The sequence below is a fragment of the Anolis sagrei genome, chromosome 4, assembly GCF_037176765.1.
Source record: "Anolis sagrei isolate rAnoSag1 chromosome 4, rAnoSag1.mat, whole genome shotgun sequence".
NCBI classification, from domain to species: Eukaryota; Metazoa; Chordata; class Lepidosauria; order Squamata; family Dactyloidae; genus Anolis; species Anolis sagrei.
In genome coordinates this window covers 140,679,914-140,705,615 of record NC_090024.1, presented here as the reverse complement: position 1 = coordinate 140,705,615, position 25,702 = coordinate 140,679,914, and the positions used below count along the sequence as shown (strand labels likewise).

Sequence of the window (25,702 nt, the reverse complement as noted above, 5' to 3'; positions counted from 1 at the left end):
TATAGCAATTTAAAAAACACATTAATAGAGTACAATTCACTTTTTGCAAGATCCATTTCTAAAATAATACATTATGAAAACAAATATTCAAAATACCCCCAGCTTAGTGAGCATTGATTATAAATTTAACAATGCATTATCTAAATCGGACATGCTTTCAAACACTTGTCACATTCATGTTTGTATGTTTTGAAGTGCACCAAGTAACCTCCTATAAAACAAGTTGTTAGGAATTTGAAATACTATGGTTTCAGCATGAGAGGTAAAATGTGCACTTAAAAAGTTCCCATAGTTGTGCCTAGTATGTGTGGCCTGGTATTTGTTATGTCCTGCTAACAGCTCAATTGGTGGCACCAATGTAACTGTTTCTAGTTACTCACCGTTTAAATATATTTTATATCACAAGTCTGCATTTTGATATGGATGTATATATGAGGAAGGATCTATAAAAGTATCCACTGTATTAATTTTTCAGTAACAGGAAAGCAAAGGGTTACAGTGTTGAGTTAGAACCCTGGAAGGGTAACCGTAACTGCAACAAATTACTCTTAAGCATAATTTCCCAAGCTTTGATAAACATGGGGACTTTGCTTGGGATACAATCAATATTAAGAAAACCAAACCCTGCAGCATTATCTATTTGGCTACCTGTTGACTTGCCAACAAACTTAAGATGCTACAGAAATGGCTGCTTACCATCAGTGGAGCATCCGGTGGAACCATCACTAGAACAGTAACGCATTTCAATTCGCTGCCTTCCTACATCCAACAAGTTTGCATCAGGCAGCCGGGCCTTGCAAGTATATCGGAACCGTTGCTCATAGTGGCCACCATTATCCGAGATGTTTACGGGACTCCACGGTGTCCATGGCGTGGTCTTTTTCAGTTCGGGACAGGGGCTTGTATTGCAAGCTTGATATTCCTGAAAGAAATTATCACTTGCTTTTATTTAGAATATAAGATGGACTTTACAAATAACTGGAATCTCTTTACCCAGTTCAGTCTTCCCTGAACCCTAGCTTTAAAAACAATAATCAAAGTGTTAACATTTGAAGGTTATTTTTGCTTGAACACCAACACATCTACAAAGACTGCTTTATAGAACAGTACCTGGTGGCATTCATGAATGTGCAAACTAAAAATATGCCCAAATTTTGAATGGCTATCTGGAATCTAACTTATGGTATCACTTTGTCTGGAGATGATGGGTATGTCCCCACCTGTAAAAAATCTACACTTTAGCTCATGTTAAACTATTGTATGGTTTGTTTACTATCATGTATTCCCATTTCAGATCCTCAGGCGAGTTTTGTTCTAAACATCACCCCTAGTTTTTTCTTCTAAATATATAGTTAGCATGAGCAGACAGTAGTCCAAAATGAGAATCGTAATTACAAGGGCTAAAAAAAGAAGCATTTTCCCTTCCAACATTGTGTGTTACTATGGATGTCTGAAGGCTGAATGCCAAAACACATCCTTCAGTATAAAACCATTACAGGTCCTTGTGCCTTCTTATGATATGACTTCTTTCTCTGACCTTCATTTACCAATCAGATATAAAGATTTCCAACAAAGACTAAAATAACTACGTCTTTGCTTCAGAAAGAAAAGGCTTTCATTTCAGAAGCATGTAAATACAGTTCTGAGGGAAGAGACAATAGCTAGCTTGGGGGAATGCCGACTGCTGAGATTTGAACTGATCCAGTATGTTTTATTTCATCTAAGGAATTTCTAGGCTGCTCAGCAGTAAAATTATCAGGGCAGTGATAAAATAATCATAAATAGAAATCCATTAGAGCAAGGACACAGAACAAATCAACACAACACTACAACTCAGCAGAATAGATAAAACTAATTAAATTAGGGTGGTGAAATATTTTGAAATGCTTAGATGATTAAAAACATCTTTGCTTGATATTGGAATGACTTATTGGTAAGTATTGTGCCTCCATATGGAAACAGGGGGACCCAAGGTGGCATGACATTGTTTTATAATTAGTCTAAAAGAATCTAAATGTTATGTCATTTGAAAAATGTTCTTTCAGAAATGAATAGATATAATAATAATAATAATAATAATAATAATAATAATAATAATAATTTACTTTAACCCTCCCTCTCTCTCCAAGGAACTCAGGGTGGCTTCCAAACATAAAACATAAAATTGGCAAACATTCAATGCCATCAAATCAACATTAATATAGTTATACATAAAGTTAAAACAAAATAAAGAACATTGGCTGGTAACATGAATCAATCAGTCAAGCATCGTGGAACAAATAATCAGGCAGTTAAAAACTGTATAAAATATAAAAATATAGCTCTCATTGTCAGCTTAATCTATTATAATAGTCATTGCCAGCTTAATCAATTTAAAGAGTAGTGATGTTACTCAGTTATTCAGTTTTTTAAATGGCTGTGCCGACTTTGGGCCACAAGTACAACACTGGCCAGATTCTTTAATAGGCAAATAAACTCCAGTATCACCAATACATAACAAGGCCACAAAATATTGGAATTAGTGTGTTCCCACTTACTTAAGTTCCTAGTGATGAGCTAAGGATAACAAGGATGTAGTGAAGTTATATTTCTAAAGCAGTGGTCTCCATCTTTAATCCTCCAGGCTTTTAGGGCTCCCAACTCCCAGAAGCCCTGGCCAGCTTGTCCAATGCTCAAGAATTCTGGAAGCTGAAGTTCAAAACTCCTGGAAGACCAAAGATTGGACACCACTGTCCTAAGTAATTTAAGACGTGGAAATGCTATAATTTTTTTTTGTTTGGTTGGCTATATAAAGAGTAAACTTTTCTATTAATTTGTAAAAGGGTATGTTAGTTTCTTAATAATCCTTAGATTTAACGCCTACACACATAAACATGAACACACAGTAACAAAAATGAGCAATGCAAGTTGGGAAAATTGCAAAAAAGTGATGACAAGTACAAGAAGATTAATTTTTTTCAATAACACACCAAGTAAACAGAACATTTAAACAGCATCCCACCCAGATCTAAAACAGAGCAATTAATGCAGGTGTCACTCACAACGTTGCAACCAGGACAATCGGGGCCATTCTCACAAATTCTGTGGCGGGCCTGAATTCCTCCTCCACACTGGGCTGTGCAACGTTCCCATGCACCCCAACCGGTCCAGAAGACTTGTGGGGAGCATAGCAAGTGCTCGTTACAATATCTGTGATAAAGGAAGCACAAGAGAAAATGAACAATATCCCTGCTTTCGGAAGTTTGTACTATGTTACTTAAGAAGGGGGTTGGCAGAATTGCTAATTGTGGGAAATGGTTTCTCACCACCTTTATAGATTCACCACATGTGAGGAAACTAGGAGAACTAGGCATGCAAGACGTATAAATGATTGCTTTCAGGATCTTCTGGATATAAAGCAGTCAGGCTAAAATGTACATCTTGTCCCGTCCCGTCCCCCGTCCCCCGTCCCCCGTCCCCCCCCCCCCCGCACTCAAATTCTGTGATAAAGAAAAAATAGGGAAGAAGTGCTAGGACAATTCTGGGATGCCTTCCACCATTTGTACATAATGGCATTGGAACTATCCATAAATTCTGTGACATAAGGTCCATCTACACCAGTGGTTCTCAGCCTGTGGGTCCCCAGATGTTTTGGCCTTCAATTTCCAGAAATCCGAATAGCTGGTAAACTGGCTGGGATTTCTGGGAGCTGTAGGCCAAAAACCTGGCGACCCACAGGTTGAGAACCACTGATCTACACTGTAGAATGAATGCAGTTTGATATCACTTTAATTATCATGCCTCAATGTTATAGTATCCTTGTATTTGCAATTTGATGAGGCATCAGCATTCCTTGGAAGAGATCTGGTAAAACTACAACTCCCATGATTTCATATTGAGCCCTGGCAGTTTAAAAAGTGTCATTCTGCATTCAATCTACAGTGTAGATACACCCTGAAGCACCCATATCAACCAACGTCAAATTATACAAACCATATTATACCACAGATTAGACTTTACATTAGATCATTTTAACCCATTTGCTTTTACATTTAAATTCAGCTCGTGGTTTAAGCCTCTTAAAAGATCCAGAATTCTTCCTTCGAATGAGTTGTTCTATCCTGCAGAACTACCAGTCTCTGGCACACAATACACACAATACTAACCCACTGGTGGGGGGAAGATCACATATACAATGACTAAAATGTAGTCTTTAGTGCTAAAGGGAACAGGGTGTGTTCTGCAAAGTACCGTCATGATTTCCACTGAACATAATAGCATACTACATCTGAAAGAATAGCTTTTTGGTCCTTGAGATTTCAAGTGTACGAAAAAAATTGTCCCTACAGTATCATCACCATTTTTTTGTCCAGTTCTCAGTATGTAAGACTATAATTAACCCCCCTAGTCATCAGGTTCTGAAAAATGAGATTCCAAAATAACAATGCAATTTAACATCCTGAATGTTTTGGCCATCGCTTCTCCAGGTTTGTCATTTCTCCTTTTTAAATTCTATAAAAATGATTCACTGTCTATAAAAGATAATAAATCCAACCAGCTTTGGCTTTATCATGATTTATATATAACAGGTTATTATTATTACTAAATTCCATGAGATCTGCAATGGATTGTCCAACTTGCCTGAGGATACAAAAAAGTCCACAAGATCATGCCGTCTGAACTGAATAACAAGGGCAATTATTTTAAAAGCCAATTTGTAAGGGAGGGATCAATCTTTGTTCTGATATGCCATTTATATGCAGATTAGGAAGAGCCACTGTACATTTCTATTTTTACTGTCTTAAGTATTCGAAATCACTAGAGTTTATTGACCAGTGGAGCTGTTCAAATTAAATGCAGCAACAAGTTCGGATTATGTGAAAAGGTTTAATTCATATTGGTCTTTGTTTAGAGAACTGAGGACAAGAAAACACAGATATGTCCTCCTAAGTTTTGAATAGTGGGCTGGAGTTGACATTTTGTTCTCCCATTATAAATGTTGATGTGCCACCACAGATATGCTGTCATACAAGGATTCACTGGTGGATAAAGGATAAAGGATGACATCATCCATGCACAGCCTTAAATTAACTGAAGCAATATGGAAAGAGCATAGGGGAAAACATTTACTATCACACTGTAGCAATGATATGTTTAAACCCTAAATAATCCGATGCCATGCACACCTACACAATGGAATTTTGGAATCCTCGACCCATGAAGGTCAAAGATAGACCTGAAGCTGCATAATTCAAGCAAACGACACTGTGCCCAGGCGGAGGACTTATCCATTTGATGAGAACCAATGGAATGTACTAATGTAATGTGTAATGTGATCGAGGATTACAATCAAAGGTTGGCCTCATGTCAGGGCTTTTGCATTGCCAGTTGATAGGTGAAACAATGCCCCCGCTCACCTCCTGATCCCTGGTTTCTCTGACACACACACACACACACACACACTACTGTATTGTCAAAGGCTTTCATGGCTGGAATCACTGAGTTGTAGGTTTTTCGGGCTATATGGCCATGTTCTAGAAGCATTCTCTCCTGACATTTCACTTGCATCTATGGCAGGCATCCTCAGAGGTTGTGAGGCCTGACCGCACAAACTCTGAGGATGCCTGCCATAGATGCAGGTGAAATGTCAGGAGAGAATGCTTCTAGAACATGGCCATACAGCCCGAAAAAACTACAATGATCCACACATTACTGTTTGTAATGGTTGCCAAACTAGAGTTCTATGGATGCAAAAGGTTCTAGAGTCAGGCTAGGGCGTTGCAAAAAAACCTTTTGCTTCTTATAAAATAGAACAAGACATGAAGCCAAATTCATATTTGGCAGGGCTAAACCATTTCATGTTGGGAGGTGAAACAGCACCAAAATCCACCTCCTGATCCTGGTGTCTCTGACTATTCTGTTGGTAACAATTGACAAAGTAGAAATCAGCGAATGCACAAGGGTTTAGATTCCGGCTAGAGTATTTCTAAAATTCTCATAAAACAGAACAAGACATAAAATCAACTTCATATTTCCATCCCAGTTTGAATAACTAGCTGCACACAAGTGAAGTTGTGCCAGTGAGGAAAAAAGGGGGGGGGGGTATAAAAAGCACTCAGATACATTTCAAATACATTGCGGGGATGAATCTGTTGGAACGTGGGATTTTGACCAAAGTCCGATTAATCCTCTTTTTGGAAGCATTTCAAGCTAGCAGGAAGTGTTTTTCCCCTGCTGCTCTCCTCCTCCCTGCTCATTTCTTTATATTTTCCCTGCTCAGGACCCAGAGGGCTTGTGTTTTGTAGGGATTCTGCAAAACAATTCAGGCAAGAATCTTAGATCTGTGAAACTGCTGACCTCTGCACTGACCCAGCGTCTTGAAATGATGAGGGCAGAAGTGAGAGGGTGACTTGGAAAAATGGCGAGGCCTGTGATATGACCCTTGATGCACTGAATGAGGCCATACTCAATTTCCCCAAAGATAAGAATTGCTATTTGTAGGTGAGGAGGGGGTGCAAAGGAGGAGGAGGAGGAGGAAAATGAAACATCCACATAATCTGGCTCTGGTTCTTTCTCCCAAGTGATTGCAAGACAAAGCTCATTTCCTGGAAGATAATTCCTTCCACTTTTATGAAAGAATGCATGCTTCATGTAAAAAAGAGCTGAAACAGATGCTCATTATAATTATAATTAAACCATTCTTGCATGTGAGAAAACAGAACTGACGCAATTGGGAAAGCGGGCATGTTGCATCATCGAGAAACTTAGGGCCCTTCCACACAGCCATATAACCCAGAAAATCCCACAATATCTGCTTTGAACTAGGTTATCCCAGTCCACACTGCCATATATTCCAGTTCAAAGCAAAAAACATGGGATTTTATTCAGGGTGTGGAAGGGGCCTTAGTAATAACCATAGACTGGAAAGACTACTTTTTGGAGCTATAGCTTCCAGCCTTCCCCCAGCCAGCATGGTCCTCTGGATTCTCAGAGTTATAGTCCAAAATCATATATTTTCCAAGATATACCAAGAACTATGACAAAGCAAAAAAGAATTAATCACTACAGTCAAAGCTATGTTGCTCTCAGACACATATCTACGTTAATCACTAGGGACAAGCTATGGAATCAATTAGATTAACCAATTAAAAACATTTAATGACTGAAGTAGTGCCTCTGCTTAATCATGCAGCAAATTTTAATTGCTTAGAAATGAGAAGTACTTTTCTTATAAACGAGGCATTCTCTCCTGTGCAAAACAAAGGGGAGAACACTTTAGCCACATAGTCCACTAGCATCTCCAGTGGTTAGGACTGATGGGAGTTGCAGTGCAAAAAAAAATCTGAGAGGAGGGCACAATTATGCACTCCATATGAATATACATACATGATCTCAAAACACCAACAGCATTTTTTTTGTTAAGTGTTTCTAGAAAAGAAAAATGTACATAGGTCTCATTAAACACTTTCCATTGCTTATTCATAGTTTTGCCTCTAACATACTGATCTTCCAGTTCAATTTCAATCACTTTGGGCCACATGAGGATGTGGGAGCCCCCAGTGGCGCAATGGGTTAAACCCTTGTGCCTGCACGACTGAAAGACTGACAGGTCGCTGGTTCGAATCCGAAGAGAGCGTGGATGAGCTCCCCCTATTAGCTCCAGCTCCCCATTGGGACATGAGAGAAGCTTCCCACAAGGATGATAAAACATCTCAACATCCGGGTGTCCCCCGGGCAACATCCTTGTAGACAGCCATTTCTCTCACACCAGAAGCAACTTGCAGTTTCTCAAGTTGCTCCTGAGATGAAACAAAACAAAATAAAATCTGAGGATGTGGACAGAATCATTGGGCAGATGAGAGTCAATACATGTGTGCTAGATCTTTGCAATTCCTATCTATTTAAACAAACCAGAGGAGTGCTAGCTGATGATAAGGAAAGTAATCAATGGGGTTTTTTCCAATAAGGCAGAGCCCCAACAGGCCTAAAGGAAACTGTGTTAGGACCTCTTCTGTTAAACTACTTGCTGGATCCTATTAGACTGGATAATTATAAGTCATTCTCCAAACTTCCATATTTGAACAAGGTACTAGAGTGTATGGTAGCGTCTCAATTCAAGGAGTTCGTGAATGAAGAGGATTATCTAGATCAGGGATATCTTAAACTTTTTCCACTCATCAGCCCATTTTGCCCAAGAAGTTTTTAGGTCACCCTGGGTAAACAAGTATGTAGAAGAGGTAAATCAAACATTTACTGATAATAAATCATAAAGAAGTTTATTCTTAAACAATCACTTGAGATACATAATTATTAAAGATGAATAACAATCTGCATACTAATGACATGGGTGTACTTGTTTATTTGTACATAAAGAATAATTTTTTGTTAAATATTTGATACTACAGGACATAAAGCATATTTGACATTTCTTCATGTCACACTGCCTTGCTTGGTTTGCAGCCTCAAGTAGCAGAATATACTCTGTTGGCTCTCCTTTTTTTCTCCTGAAATGGGGGTCCACAGTGGGGTGTTTTTGGGTCCATACATTCCATTTAAAAGGTCCCAGGTTACAGAGTGGGCCATGGGCTTGAAAATGACCCACATCAACCTCCCTCTTGTTCTCATCATAGTATCATAGAATCACAGAGTTGGAAGAGACCACAAGGGTTATTGAGTCCAACCTCCTACCATGGAAAAACACCAAGTCAAAGTAATCCCAACAGATGGCCAACCAGCCTCTGTTTAAAAATCTCAAGAGAAGGAGACTCCTCCAGACTCCAATGAAGCATATTCCACTGTCAAATAGCTCTTACCATAAAGAAGTTCTTCCTACTGAATAGGGGGAATCTCTTTTCCTGCAATGTGAATGAACCGTTCCATGTCTTACTCTCTGGAGTAGCAGAAAACAAGCTTACCCCTCCTCAAATGCGACATCATTTCAAATATTTAAACATGGCTATCATGCCCCTTCTCTTCATATATATGCATGTGATCCATATCCTTAGCCTCCTCCCCAAAATCCCCCAAATAGGTTATATTATTTATATTTATATTACATGTAATATTACTAATAATATTACAATATAATGGTACAGCACAATATAGTAATAGATAATACTGATATTGTACTATGCTAATAATATAATATATTGTGTGTATATGTGTGTGTGTGAGAGAGAGAGTTGTAAGCCACTCTGAGTCCCCTTTGGGGTGAGAAGAATGGCATATAAATGTCGTAAATAAAAATATAAATAAATATTAACCATTCCCTTCATGCAGAGGTTGCAGGCAATTTCTTCTTTAATTTTAAATGGCAGAAGACTGATGTTTTTGATTTCAATTGAGCATGGTTTATAAACCCAAAGTCATTGTTTAGAATCAAAATGTGAAGGGAAGTATTTCTGAAACTGAAAAGAAAAGCATCAAGCAAAATCAGCATTTGCTACATGTTGTTGCTAACAGATTAATGCAAATATCTAAAACAGTCACTAGATGACATTCAGAAATGTTTTGCTGTTGCCAAATATTTCATGACTTCCTCCATGAAGGCACAACCTAAGTTTCTGTTGGACCTCTCAGATACCACAGACCATTTTATTATTTTGTGTTACCTCTTTGGGATGTTGACTAGAGTACTGTTAGAGAATGGCTCCTTTGTATTGTCGAAGGCTTTCAAGGCTGGAATCACTAGGTTCTTGTGGGTTTTTTCGGGCTATATGACCATGTTCTAGAGGCATTTCTCCTGACGTTTCGCCTGCATCTATGGCAAGCATCCTCAGAGGTGAGGTCTGAGGATGAAATGGCTCCTTTCTTTCCTAAAGTGTTTTTCCCAGAAGATGGTCCTGGGGATTTCTGCTTAATTCCTTGGCAGTTGGGCTGTGGAGTCCCTATGCTATTTACCATTTACATGGAACAACTGGGAGAGGCTGTCTAGAGTTTTGCAGTGTCTTCAATATACTTATGATATCCAATTCTATTACTTCTTTCCACCTAATTCCAAGAAAATTGTTCCTATGGTAAACTGTTGTCAGCTGTACTTGACTGGATGACTGCAAACAGATTGAAATTTAATCCAGAGAAGACAGAAGTGATCCTGGTCAGCCAAAAAATTGATTAGGGAAGAGGGCTCCATCCCGCTAGATGGGTTACATTCCCCCTAAAAACAAAGATTTGTAGTTTGGGGTGCTTCTAGATTCGACTCTGAACCTGGAGGCCTAAGTTTCAGCAGTGACACGGAGTGCTTTAGTACAATTAAAGCTAGAGCACCAAATGCATCTGTTCCAAGAAACGTCCAATCCAGTCACTGTGGTACATGCCTTGGGTACATCCCACTTGGATTTCTGTTATGCATTCTACATGGGGGCTGCCTTTGAAATGTGTTCAAAAATTTCAGCTGGCCCAAATAGCTGATACACCACACACACACACACAAAAGCTCAGGAGAGACAAATATATATTTAGAAAACAAGTTGTTATTTGGGGGCTAAAATGGTAGACCATTCATAAAGCTTCACTGAGGTCTTTAGAATGAGAAGCAGCCAATCCTGCTTTATGTAATAAACTTTATAACAATGTGTAAAGAGTGGGCTTTGGTAATAACATGAGAATAAGATTAATATACTGTACACTAGGGATGTAAAGGCTATGTTGTATTGTCGAAGGTTTTCATGGCTGGAATCACTGGGTTGGTGAAGGTTTTTCAGGCTGTATGGCCATGTTCTAGAAGCATTCTCTCCTGACATTTTGCTTGCATCCATGGCAGGCATCCTCAGAGGTTGTGAGGTCCACACAACCTCTGAGGATGCCTGCCACAGATGCAAAACGTCAGGGGAGAATGCTTCTAGAACATAGTCATACAGCCTGAAAAACCTGCAACAACCCAAAGACTATGTTATTTTGGACAGAAAATGAGCCTGTATTTTAACATCCTAAAATGATGTGAAATAATTATTTTGGGGAGAAAATGTATTCGTTTGGTGCACACAAAAAACTTTCAAAAGAAAACCCATTTTCCGTGCAGAAAATAAGGTTTTATGCATGAAATCCCCAAATGTTTTACTGCACAAAATAATCCCTCTGTTGCACTTTGAAATGTTCTGACCAAACTTTCCAACTGTCCATAAACATTTTTAAAAATGGGAATGAATAATGATTAATATTTTTTCCATCCCTCCTGAGAACATGCACACAAAATGGAAATTTGATGATCTGCTTCTTTTTCATCTGAGTACACGCATTTGTGTTGTAACTTCTACTGATTTGTCAGTCTAGGAACAATATTTCATTTCAGCATCAATAAACATGATTTACATAATCTGTTAAGGCTGACTGTTTTATGGAGCTGAAGTAGAGTCAAATAATCAGAAATAATGTCAGGCACAAAGAATCACTGTACCACTTGTCGTTTCCTCTCTATCTCAGAGGACAAAGATGAAGGTATCTCCGTGAAGCCTGCCCAAATTCCTGCAAACACATTATTTTAGAAAAAGCTACTGAGGATTGAGCCTGAAACTTAATGTATGCTGAGCACAAGCTTGACCTCAGAGTTGCAGTCTACACTGTAAATTAGATAGCAATGGAACATCTCAAAGTTAAATCCATTAAAACCTATGTAAATTATTTCAGTTTGTTTTCTGCACAATCCAAAAAAGCTTGAAGACGACAACACTATAAACCACAGATAAGGGAAATCTATAGGATATGTTCACTTGGGATAATTTGGGGGAAGTCAGGAGGCTGATGCTATTGATACCAACCAACATGTTCTTTCTTTTTCATTAAAACACCCCATCCCCCCTTTTTCATACACAGTCAGAGCCATTCTTCTATTCTTCATTCCAACATATCCATCCATACACAGCCCACTCGCATTGAACCATTGCTCTCTCCCACATATCTATTCACATCTATCCGTCATCAGCAGAAAACTTCATAGTGATACTGTAGAGGCCATTGAAGTATTGGATCTCACATAACCCTCTGGGAAAGCATACGCTGCTAACAGCACACCATATCTATTTGTTTCCCTAGTGTAAACTTTGAAGGAACCATTGCCATTCAGTTTTTGAGGCAGGCAAAGAGCTCCTTGGAAGTATTATCTTGGATTTTGAAGGGGTTTAAAATGCTTCTTCAAACTGGTCCTTTCCAGATGATGTCAAACTACAACATAATCCTTGATCCTGGCTAGTTGGGGCTGGTGCAAATTGTATCCCCAAACACTTGGAAGAGACAAGGTTGAAGAAAAGTTTTAAAGAATAGCTTACTCTTGCCAAAAAGTCAGGCCTCTCCTTCACTGCTATTACAATACAGACTGAATTGGATTATATGCAGTGTAGACTCGTATAATCCAGTCCAATGCAGTTCAGTTTGCATTATGAATCTACACTGACCATATACAGGCAGCCCTCAAGTTACGAACAAGAGAGGTTCTGTAGATTTGTTCTTAAATTGAATTTGAAGTCAGAACAGGTACATTTTCAGTGTAATTCTAGATATGTATGTAAGTGTATATGTGTGTGTGTGTGTGTGTGTGTGTGTGTGCGCGCGCACACACACACATACACAAGCTTTGGATAGCATAGAGGACAGTTAATATCCCTGTGATGTTTGTTTTGCTGCCTGCGCCCCTGTTCAGAACATTTCACCTCACTTTCTGACCTTGTGATAATTGGATTTTGAAAGAATTGGCTTGTTGTGGAAACAAGGATTGGTGTTAAAACTTCAGTGAAGGCACCTTTTCCACATTATAACTCTTCCAGGAGTGAATTTCCATTTCAAAGGGGAGATTTCTCTCACTTCTTGTTGTCTCAACCCCATTCTTAACTATGAGTTGTTTGTAAGTAAGATGTTTGTAATTCGGAGACTGCCTGTAATGCAGTTTATAGGGGGGAAGCGCAGCCTCCTTGCAATGCTGATTTTGGGAGGCCTTCATTAAATGAAAGTTGGAAACTGAACTGTATTTTCATTTCCTTGGTAACAGCAATGAAGCTGTAATGCAGTTTAAACTGCATTATATGGCAGTGTAAATGGGGCCATAGTACTATAGCCATACACAACTTCTTACTGGATTATTTTGCATGCAGATACTTGATAGTCATCATCAGTTTTATAGGGGGGAAGCGCAGCCTCCTTGCAATGCTGATTTTGGGAGGCCTTCATTAAATGAAAGTTGGAAACTGAACTGTATTTTCATTTCCTTGGTAACAGCAATGAAGCTGTAATGCAGTTTAAACTGCATTATATGGCAGTGTAAATGGGGCCATAGTACTATAGCCATACACAACTTCTTACTGGATTATTTTGCATGCAGATACTTGATAGTCATCATCAGTTTTATAGGGGGGAAGCGCAGCCTCCTTGCAATGCTGATTTTGGGAGGCCTTCATTAAATGAAAGTTGGAAACTGAACTGTATTTTCATTTCCTTGGTAACAGCAATGAAGCTGCAAGTCAAGATATGAACTGGGCACACAGAAAAGGAATTTCACAAAGGAAGAGTAATAAAAGGGAGAGAAAAAAGTATTAAAAGGGAAGCAAATGATATGGGGAAGCACCTTACCTTTCTTCACGGTTCTGTCCTACGCAGACACGGCCTCCATGTCGAGGGCTTGGATTAGTGCAGGAACGCTGGCGGACTTGAAAGCCTATCCCACAGGAGGTACTACAAGGAGACCACAATGTCCAGGGAGTCCAGCCTCCATTCCTGTTAGAAAAAGAACAGAGAAAACAAAAAGAAGAGGAGTTATTTCTAAACCACATATTTCAACCCTGCAGTGAAGAGGGACAAGGAAAGCTGTTTGGGAAAAACCTCAACAAAACAGGCATTGGGAAAAGGAGGTTTGACCATCCTTTACATCATCACTTAAAAAAACAAAACAAATATCAGTGAGATTTTTTTAGAAAGATACTAAGCAATATGGCACACATTGTCCTCTTCTGCCAGAAGGATCTAATCCAACCCATTTGCTCCTGAGGAATCGTGGCACTAAACCTGGAGTATCACATTTCAGAAACTGTTAATAGAAATGGAATTCAGTGTTTAAATTGGATTTAAGCATTTATTTTTAGGGTTATAAAACTTTTGAATTTCAATAAGAACAAAGAACTTTAAAGATAACTTACTATGAGCAAATGCAGGATTACCCTACATTGGAAAAGAATAAGTTCATATAGCAAAAATGACACTAAGAAGATCTGTGTTTCTAAACTGAAGAGAGTGCCAGAACCTTAACTATTAATTAATATTAAGAAATGGAGATAGGATAATTCTAAAGTCACAAACAAAACATGAAGCAATCAGCATTAAATAACAAAACTTATCCATAAGCATTTATAAAGTAACAAGACTCATGGTGTGGAAAATTATCAAAACCTATTACAGTATTTGTGGCTAGATTCTCAACCACCCAAAACAATACATGAAATGTTTGGGATAAGAAGGAATTCGCATTTTTTATTTTTTTTTCCTGGATTTTTGGTATTTGGTGTGTATATACTAAATATACTAGAATTTTTTCTTTCCCTTTTTAAGGCTGAAAAATCCCTCCTCGGATTATACTTCAGTCAAGGTTATTTATTATTTTAAATTTATTATTTTACTCTATTATTATTATTATTATTATTATCATTACATTTATTATTTTACTTTATTTTTTATTATTATTACATTTATTATTTTACTCTATTATTATTACATTTATTATTTTACTCTATTATTACTGTTATTATTACATTTCCATTATTTTACTCTATTACTATTATTTTGATTACATTTATTATTTTACTCTCTTTTTATTATTGGAAGGTTACGGTAGACTATTTACATTGAAGGTTAGAATAATTGTTTAATCAGAGTTTGACAGTTTGATCTTAAATTACAGTTTTATGTAAATATTCAAAACATTTAACCTACTGATGCCTTAATTAATGCAATTTTATTGGTATCTATTATTATTTTTAAATTTACCAGTAGCTGCTGCATTAGAGAGAGAGAGAGAGAGAGATCTTGAAGATTGGCCGGAGTCTTAATAAGAAATTCATTTATGTTTCATCCCCACACATTTTTATTTATGTTTCATATACACATAGCTAGAAGGTAATTTTGTACAATATTTTAAATAATGTGCATGAAACAAAGCTTGTTTACATCAATATTCAAAGCTGTTGCTATCTCAGCTATGTAGTCAATTTTACAATTCTAGAAAAGGGGTGCTCAACCTATACTGGTTAAGGCAAATAGTGCATTTGCTGTGGCTGGATACAATTCTCTCCAGAAATCAAAGTGTCTTCACTTTTCACAGTCTTCACTCTCAAGCCCCTCCTGCTACAAAGGAAATAGATAAGGACTATGCAGACTGAAACACCCAACTGTCACGCTTTATCTAATACACTTATCTGAAGAACTGAAGAAAAAGCAAGGTGAAGAGCAGCACTACAAAACTGCTCTGGAAGGGCATTCAAGATAAAATAAGAGGTGGGGTTCCTAGCTCTCGGGGACTGGCCTGCCCTTTACAGTCCTCTGTGCAAGTAGGAGGAATCTGAAAATGAAATCAACATCTTTGATCTCCGCCCCCCTCTCTCTCGTACTCTGTGTTTTGGGGTTCCCTGCTGTTTTGGAGTGGCTCCTATCAACTGTTTTCTAGTCAAAGCAATCTTTATTTATTTATTTATTTATTTATTTATTTATTTACAGTATTTATATTCCACCCTTTCACCCCGCAGGGGATGCAGGACGGATCACAATGTACATATAGATGGCAAACATTCAATGCCATAGACACACAACATATATAAGACACACAGAGGCTATTTAACATTACAGCTTCATGAGGGTATTCTGTCCACCAAGGGAGCTGTTACTTCACCATTTATTTGTGACACTGATGGAGTACTTCCACATTCTTTGCATGCTTGCTGGACATTTTTATGGCATCATAAATTAGTTAAATTAGCCTTCCCGCATAAGTGGTATCTAAATTTCCTACTTGACAGATGCAACTGTCTTTCGGGCTGCAAAGGTGAACAGTGAGCTATACAATGGTTGGAAACTCGCTCCGACCTAGGCTGGCTTCGGACTCATGACCTTCCAGTCAGTAGTGATCTAATGCAGCTGACTCCCAGTCAGCTGCGCCACAGTCCTGGTGCTAAAAAAACCCTCGTTTAATTGGGCCACAGTGTGTCCTTAAAAGCAGCGTTTGCAAAGGTTCCAAACAGATCTGAGAAAGTGTTTCTCCCTCCCAATCATGCTGCGCTTGTAAATTTTAATTTTCAACCACAGAACTTTATTAGATTTGTTTTATTGTTTGATTTACATGATCTGTAAATCTGTGGTCGACAATGTCTTGTGCCTAATAACACCACCATTCACTGTAACATCATCAGGAGGCACACCTAAGTGTCAGATTTGGACCTGGGGTGCTCCTGATGGGGGAAATGTAGTAAGGTTAGTAAGGAGGTAGCTATGTTTTTGGCAACACAATCTACTTGCCTACTTTGTCTGATGATTGCACCACAAGTAAAATGTGCCTTATTCTAATATCACCAGTCCACCAAAAGCATTCCGAAGAGAGCAAGGTCTCCTCATTTATATTTGTCCTACCTGGAACAGTTGACAATCTCCACAATTGGCCCTTCACACTGCCGCCCTCCACATTGTGGAACTGGATTGTCACACAAGCGGGTTCTGCAGAGGCAGAAGCCTACGTTGGTGCCATCTGTGTGTGTGCAAGACTTCCATTCTGACCAGGTTCCAAAATGGCCATCCACGGTCAAATTCTTTGTCTGGAGACCAAAAGAGGTAGGGATGGGTGAGGCAAACAAGGTTAAATTATCAGCTGTGATAATCACAGTAATCCATTACAGAGCACAAAGCCACATTGACATTCTATACAGTGAGAGTGAGAAATGTACATCCCTTGACATGGTGGACATTATGCAGCCACTCCAGATGTTGTTGGAACTACAAATCCCAGCAACCCAACTCAGGATAGCAATAACTGAAGAATACTGAAGAATCCATTGAATTAGCATTGCTCTCCAATGGCTATGGTGACTAGGGCTTTTGGGATCTCTAGTTCAACATCTGGAACAGCTGCATGACTTCCAATCTGACTTGCAGTGAAATAATCATCAGTGTACTCCTAAATGCAGTTGGTTCACTCCTGCACCAATTTAAACTAAACTAAACTAATTTAAAATTGAAAGTTTATCATGACATCAGAATCTGGGTGGGTGGCTTCTTGCTTGCAACCTACTCACTATTTGTAAAGTAAGATTTCTAAATCCCTATCTGACAAGCCAGGGATCCTGATTTGGACGACATGGTACACTTTCTGTTTCTGGTTAGTATAGCCACTCCACTGGTTTGAGGAAACTGAATTGAAACAAATGGGTTGAGTTCTTTGGAATACATTTTTATTATGAAATTATTTGGAATTGTGACTTAACACTGTGTTTGAACCTGACTCTTGACAACAGTGCTATCACAAGCATTTGTACTGAGCAGCCATCCCCTGTAATTTTCATAGCACTTGCTTTTTAGGCTGGATCTACACTGCCATATAGTCCAGATTATTAGAGGAGATAATCCACATTATCTGCTTCGAATTGGCTTATATGGGTGTGCCTTGAGGAAGTGACTGAATATCTTGTATATATCTTGTATATCTTGGACAACAAAAACAGTGTAATAATTTGGCAAATTCTAAATGGGCAAGAAGATACAAGGCTGGGTTGCTGTAGGTTTTTTCGGGCTATATGGCCATGGTCTAGAGGCATTCTCTCCTAGGAGATAATGCCTCTAGACCATGGCCATATAGCCCGAAAAAACCTACAACAACCCAGTGATTCCGATCATGAAAGCCTTCAACAAGATACAAGGCTGCTTGGATGGCTTTTAATTGAAACCGGACAGTCCTAACAAATGAGCACTGAAGGTCAAAGCAGATATCTTCAATACTACAATTTTACCAGCAATGTTATATGCATCTGAAATATGGACAACAACAAAGTTTGAGGAGGAAAGACTGTGGTGACTCAGAAAGCAATGGAAAGAAGGATGTGTGGCATGACAATAAGAGTCAGCAATTAAGAAATCCAGAGTACGTGATATGGTCAATGAAATCTATGAGGCAAAAAGAAGATGGGCAGGGCATATAGCATGAAGACAACTGATTGACATGTCAATTAACGAACTGGATACCAAGAGACCACAAGCAGCACTTGGGCAGACCTCATATTCGATGGGACGAACCAATGGTTAAGCTATTTGACAAGAAATGGAAAAGAAAAGCACAGGATCACATATTTTAGCAAATGTTAGATTTGTGAGAAGCTAAAGGACTGGATCGACAACAAATAGAATAGAATAGAATAGAATATGGGTGTACACTGCCATATAATCCAGTTCAAAGCAGATAATCTGGATTTTATATGGCAGTGTAGATTCAATCATAGTCATCACCATAGGCAATCCCTCATGGCAGGGTATGATGTTGGTGGTAGGTCCATAAATTACTGTGAAGATCTATTCTGGATCCACACAGTCTTTCACAGGAGGAAGGCAGTCACAAGAAGGATTTGTTAGATGTGTCTGCCACTTGGCATGTTTCTCCCTTTGTGCCTCTTCAAAATCCATAGCACCACTGGTAACAACTGTTACCAAGCATTAGTTATAATGTTCAAATGGCAAGGCTTCTCATTTCTCAGTGTTCTTTTTAGTAAATATGCTTCAAACTGCACTGAAAAACTGTGCATGAAAAAAAAGACGACTCGTTTCCAAGTGTTAGTCTGGTCTTCCTTCCAGACTGAAAAACTTCCATAACTGGACAAAGTAGCTTTTTGGTTTACAACTTCCTGAAATTTCTCCTAGTCAGTGTGACAAATCTGTACTTGCAACTCAATGGCTTTATGTCTTTTTGCAGGCATAAGGCCTTAAGTTCTAAAACCACTTCAGGTGGCATTCTACTAAACGAACTTGAGGGGTCACACCTAATTGGCGTATGCAATACAGGCTAGTGTGCAGATTCAATAAAGGCAACACCAAGTGCTTCCCTATTTTAGTCTTTGCAAATAGCCCAGTAGGGGATGTTGCACTGCAGTCTGCACGTAACAGGGAATAACAACATTATTCAACACACAAAACAAATCTGCACAAATGTTTTGTAAGAAGGAAGGAAATCTGGGACATTATAAACTTTCCATTTGTGCAAAGGTGCAATGCCCCAAATCAATTACTGTGAAATATATTTAGCCATCACATCATCTGAGGAATAAGGAGGGAGAAAAGAAGCCTACCTTTAATCAATAACAGTTTGAAGTTCAAAGATTTAATTACATCAACCCATATGGTTTCACTTTGCATTGCTAGTTTCTGGTTGGTCTCCAGAGACTTTAGTTGCTCAAAAACCCCAGTTTTTTTTATCACAATTAATTGGCTCACATCTAGTACTCACCTATCAGCAGTTCAAGCTTGTTTTGCAATGCCAATGGTCGATAAGATTTTGGCCATGTTGTTGTGCTACCTCATTAAAACGTAATTTAACATGAGGAGAACAACTTACAATAAGTATTGGGTTCACACGCTTTCACATGCCCTCCAACACAACCATCAAGAGAAAGGCACAGTTTGAACCCTAAATTGTTGTTAACTGTAGTTTATATCAGTGCTTCTCTGGCTATCTAATGTGTTCCAGCAATTTTTCTTCTAATTGCCAGGAACCGGTAGTGCATTTCTGCCCACTTGCTACAATTTATTTATTTACAGTATTTATATTCTGCTTTTCTCACCCCGCAGGGGACTCAGGGTGGATTACAATGCACAAATATATGTCAAACATTCAATGCCAGTTAGATATACAACATATATAGACAGACACAAAGGCAATTTAACATTCCAGCTTTTCTAGCTTCATGAGGGTATGCTCGATTCCAACCACAGGGGAAGCTGCTGCTTCACAGTCCACTTGTGGCACCAAGTCCTTTGATGGAGTACTTCCGCATTCTTCTGTACGCTGCTGGAAGGTTTTGTGGCTTTGTAAATTAGTCTCCCTGCATAAAGTGGTACCTACATTTCCTACTTGACAGATGCAACTGTCTTTCGGGCTGCATAGGTCAACAGCAAGCTAGACTATTAATGGCCAGGAGCTCACTCCAACCTGGGCTGGCTTCGAACTCATGACCTCTAGGTCAGTAGTGATTTAATGCAGCTGGCTTCTAACTAGCTGCACCACAGCCTGGCCAATTGCTTCTCTTCTTCTTCATCATCATCATCATCATCATCATCATCCTCAATAATAATAATAATAATATTCCTTATTATTATTATTATTATTATTATTATTATTATTGAGGATGAGGATGATGAAGAAGAAAACCTCAGTTTGGCCCACTAGCCAATGAATCACAGATCAATATCAATCCATAGATCACCACTTTTAGATCTGGTAGCTATTGGTCATCAAGTCACCTATTTAAGGTTGACTTGGCAGCTCTACACATGAAAGCCCTCTAATAGCTCCAGTTGTCTATTACTGCTGATATTATTTATTTGTATCCTGCCTTTCTCCCAAGATTGGGATTCAAGGCAGCTCACAATTTAAAAGAACAATGCAAGTAAAGGGATGCAAAAATGAACAATAAAATATAATTAAATTACACATAGTACTAAAACAATTCAAACCACAAGTTAAAAGAACAAAATGTAGTTTTAAAAATATAAGCTATTAAAACAGTTCAGTTAAAAATACAGTCTTCCTTGACCCATCCCATAAAAACATTCTGTTTTAAGACTTGTTGGAATAAAAAGATTTTAGACCGTCCAGGGGCAGCCACTGAGAACACCCTATATCACATTCGCACCAACCATGCTTGTGATGGTGGTAGACCCCGCTCAGGTCTTAGATATCCAAGGTTATAGCTTTGTTTATTGAATCAATACATTTGTAATGTGGTCTTGTTTTCCTGCTGTCTTCCACTTCTAGTTTGAGTAGCAGAAGTCTGTATGAAACTACCGAGTGAGATCAATACAGGATTTTGTAGAAGAATGTCAACTACACTGAGTCATCTAAATCAGATGAATCTGTCTATGGACCTCGTCACACTTACCAATTTAAGCGTCCTAGGATGCTTGGCAATCAGTTGAGAATCAAACGGGCATGCAGCCCATCACATAACATCCACTTCTGGTGGAGGCCCCACCTGCAGCTGGTGTGAAAGTGTCCTGGAATGCTTCTTCCTTAACACGGGAAGGCTCCAATGGAGCCAGCACACTTCTGCCACACTTGGGCAATGCTTCCCCCATGTAATGGGGTAAGTGGCACTGAAGTCACCCTGAGCACCTGCCGTTTCACCACGCTTGCTGGCAAAACAGCACTGGGGGAGGGCATGTGATAAGGTCCTATGTGCTACAGCAGAGTCTGGATGGTAAAGCAGCCATCTGGATTTGCAAATGAGAGTGAACAACTGAATTGCAACAAGATAGACACTTTTTTGGATAAAAGAGACTCTGGGAACGTCATGTTCATCCCATGCTTACCTGAGCCCAGTAAATGTTTACTATATCAGGCTACTAATTGTTTGCTTGATGTTTTGATACTTTATGTTGTTTGCTTCATAATGTTTTGTGAAATTGTTTCAAACAAACCATAGTTAAGACGAACTGCTGCTGTATTTGTTGGGCTCAAATAACATAAGCTGGAGTTAGCCTCACCTGAAAACAATATCCCTTACCACATGATAGTAGGGGAAAGATAGCCTAAGCCAGTGGTTCTCAACCAGTGGGTCCCCAGATGTTTTAGCTTTCAACTCCCAGAAATTTTAATAGCTGGTAAACTGGCTGGGATGTCTGGGAGTTGTAGGCCAAAACCCCTGGGGACTCACAGATCGAGAACCACTGGCCTAAGCCAAAGTCTCATGATGACCATTTGCATCATGCTAAAATGTGGTGTAACATGATGTCCAAATGTGTTTTCTATGTTGAAACCCTACAACCCATTACAATTGCATCCCAGGAGCAATGCCACTGCCTCCATCCTCTCTAAGCAGCCATTCCCACAGCTGATGGCGGAAAATGAATTTGTTATGAGCCATATCTTTATCATTTAAAGCATTTTGGGTAGCTGCTCCTAACAGAGTTGAAAAATGCAAGAAATTGTGTATCTCTGAAGATATATTCATGTCAATATAGCTAGTCAGCTACATATCTTTTTGAATTTACTTTCAGGGTGTTGTTATTAATAGGGATTGCTGGGTTGTTGCTGTGGAGGTGGAGACAAAATCCAGGCATTGCATTCCTGAAAACAGAGTTTCTCAAACTGTGCTCCCACAGATGTTATGGACTTTAGCTCCCACAATTCCTAACAGCTGGGAAGCTGGTTGGGATTTCTGGGGACTGAAGTCCCAAACACCTGGAGGAGCACAGTTTGAGAAACACTGCCCTAAAATGTCTTTCTCCGCCACCTCTCGAAATTTCCCTGAATTTAACTTAAAACTACAGGTGGGCATTTAGGAATGCAGTTTGGGCATCCAAATAAAAGGGGCGGGCAAGTTTACCAGGGGAATGCAAACACAGCAAACATGAATTCTAGACATGATTTAATGTCAGTCTCATTCTCTGCAATGCTAAAAAAAAGAGATACATGAAAAATGTCACGGGTGGCGCAAATTCTCATTTGGAGTCATTTTGCCTCCCTACCATGAGGTGGTCCTCATAGCTACACTCTTGGGGCACCATGATGAGCCTGTACTTCAACATTAACACATCACTGATTCTCATAGAATGGAAAGTAGGGCTCTTCTTGAAGTATTTCACTGGATCTGTCTTTGCTGCAATTGTTTGTAGCAGAAAAACAGGTAAAATCATTTTTAAAAAGTTCATAATCCAGAATTTCATACTGGGGCTTCTCCAGTTTTTGTTTTTACTACAAGGAAATTGTCTCTATGCACACATTTTCCATTAAGCACATTGGGTATTTTCCTCTTCAAAAGGGGGTTCTGGTATGCTCAGGATTCATCGCAAGCAACTGGAGCTGTTGGATCAGGGCCACCGTGTGCCCAAATTGTATTACCAGCTGTCTCACATACCAGCTGTCTGTAGGCAAAGGCAGCCAGGGTTCATCAAGCTATTCAACACTCAGAGCAGCTGTGCTCTATGCAGCAATCTGCAGTTGCTATGATTGTGTATCAAAAGGTCGCTTTCTCACTGCCACCAACATTACCTTGGATTCTTTAGAGAGAGAAATGCTTCATTTCCCTTCTTTGCTGTTCAGTGCAAACAGAGGCCAAAAAGAAATTGAAGGAGAAATGCAATGCGCCAAATGAAAACATGTTCCTAAATACAAAAAGGTTGCTGAGGGAGATGAAAGTGGTTTCCAAATAATGCTTGGGTGTTAGACACAAATGCCTTAGAAAACTGCATGCATGCTAACAACACTTCTGCCACACTCCAGAATGCGTTCACCTATGTTCCTTCTAGTGGGATCACTAACAATAGGATTTGATTTGCTATGCAAGGCACACCGTAATGGTTTTTTAAAACAAAAAAGGAGCATATATATAATTACAACGCAGAATAAACTCCCCCAAAGGTTGTAATTTAGAATAGGAGATGGCAAATCATATTGGTCAAAGCTTAAGAAATCCATCTGGCAACCCAGCCTTTGGAGGATGCTCCTATTTCAACATAACCTTATTGCTCTTTTCCCCAGTGTTGTACTGGGTTTTACAGCAGGCAGAGGCAACAAAAAAGACTTACATTGATTCTGCCTGTTCCAAAGTCTAGAGCAGGCATGAGCAAACTTCGGTCCTCCAGGTGTTTTGGACTTCAACTCACACAGTAGGCTGTTAGGAATTGTGGGAGTTGAAGTCCAAAACACCTGGAGGGCCGAAGTTTGCCCATGCCTGCTCTAGAGCAACAGTTGAGAAACAGAGCACCCCAGATAATCTGGATTACATCTTCCACAATCTGTTACCAATAGTCAATGGGAGGTACACACCAAAGATTCTCAACTCTTTATCTAGAGACATCCACAGTTTAGCTTAGATTTTGCTATCTTAGTTGTCCAAGGAGCTGAGAAGAAAGACATATCCTATTTAGACAACCAGCAAATGTTCAATTATCTGCAAGATAAGGGGGCAGACACCTCTTACCATTACACAGTTTGTTGAGACAGTGGTAGGGAGATGTGAAGTTGTCTCTAACTCCCAAGAGCAGGCACAGCCCAAATAATTTTAGAAAGAAGCAACAAGCTACCTCAAAGCAACAAGCTACCTTTGCCAAGTCCCTTCAGTGTTCAAAGGAAAAGTAAAGGAATAAGTGATATGTGTAACTTAGATTAGAGGTCCTCAAACTTTTTATGCAGAGGGTCAGTTCATGGTCCCTCAGACTGTTGTGGGGCTGGACTATAGTTTTTAAAAAACACAAACAAATTCTTATGCACGCTGCACATATCTTAGTTGTAGTCCAAAAAACATGATAAACAATACAATATTTACAATGAAGTACAATTTTAATCAACATAAACTTACCAGTATTTAATGGGGAGTATGGACCTGCTAGTTAATTAGGATTGCTGTTGTGTGCCTTCAAGTCATTTCAGACTTAGGGCAACCCTAAATCTAAAGTTTAGGGCAAAGGGCAGGTGAATGACACTGGAGGGCCACATCCGGCCTGGTGTCCTTAGTTTGGGGACCTCTGGCTTAGACGCTGCTGAGGTGTCTTTGAACAACAGGCCAAGACCAGAAAGGAGCCAGGGGTGAAGTCCAGTTACTTGAGAATGTTATTCATTTGGTCTGTTATCAATTAACTCCATTAAACAAACTAAGAGGAAAACAGAGGATCAAAAGGTTGCAACCCCTCTTCCTATTCTACTGAGCAGGAGTCCTTGGGGTATAGGATAACATCCGTCTTTGTGATACCTCTTTCCTTCTCCAAGTTCCATGGCATGTGCAAAAGTCTTGTTGTAACAATAAAGTTACCAGCAACATTGATTTAATTACAAACAAACAAAGAATCCACAGCTGCTGATTTCAGAAGGTAGTTCAAACCCAGTTGGCCCATCTATCAGTTTTTTCCTATATTCTTGATTTGTTCTCTTTCTTTTGACTGTAGTGCCCATTCCTATATCACTAATCCATCAAATGCACACCTCCCCTAGCTTCTTCCCACTTATTAAGTTTGCCTAGCATTCCTATCAGCATCACCTCGTCACTTTTGTTCAGAACATACAATGTCTCTGAGACTAGTCTTTTTTAGATCCTAACTATTGGGCAAATTGCCTGTGCAGCTCCACATTCTTCAGTCTTTCTTTCCCTGTCCTTTCTTCCAGATGTGACTTCCCCTGCCTACTCTTCAGTCTTAGATCTCTTCTCATCTCCTGTTAAAAGTGCACAGCTCTTTCCGCCCCAAGCTTTGCATAAGGTTTTCCCTGCCAGACTGATCTTCCATTTCTTTTTGCAACCACAGCTACTGTCAATATTCTGCAACTGCAATGACCAGATTTAATTCTGTTATATAAATATATATATATACAAGACTGTAGGTGGATACACTGAATGACTCATACACACAACTCATACTTTGTAGCAGCTTGCAGAGAAATATGAAAAAGGTTAAACTGGGAGCTCTGATCAGAGAAAATAAAAATGGGTATGGGCATTATTTGAATATATTCCGTTATTTCTTATGAGTGATCTGACTTGCTTTTGTGAATCACTTGAACTTAAGAGAA

At 39.1% G+C, this 25,702-nt stretch overlaps 1 protein-coding gene across 4 annotated transcripts in view; it reads right to left on the bottom strand.

Annotated features, from left to right (window-relative positions):
- SEMA5A (semaphorin 5A) overlaps positions 1–25,702 on the bottom strand; it is a 208,783-nt gene that overhangs the window by 31,281 nt on the left and 151,800 nt on the right. For all 4 annotated transcript variants that reach the window (XM_060774064.2, XM_060774065.2, XM_060774066.2 and 1 more), the window contains exons 13-16: positions 16,576–16,757; positions 13,537–13,680; positions 3,042–3,189; positions 697–922 (exon numbers count right to left, since the gene is read on the bottom strand). In XM_060774064.2, the coding sequence (XP_060630047.2) occupies positions 697–922; positions 3,042–3,189; positions 13,537–13,680; positions 16,576–16,757 (700 nt within the window). The remainder of the gene's footprint in view (positions 1–696; positions 923–3,041; positions 3,190–13,536; positions 13,681–16,575; positions 16,758–25,702) is intronic.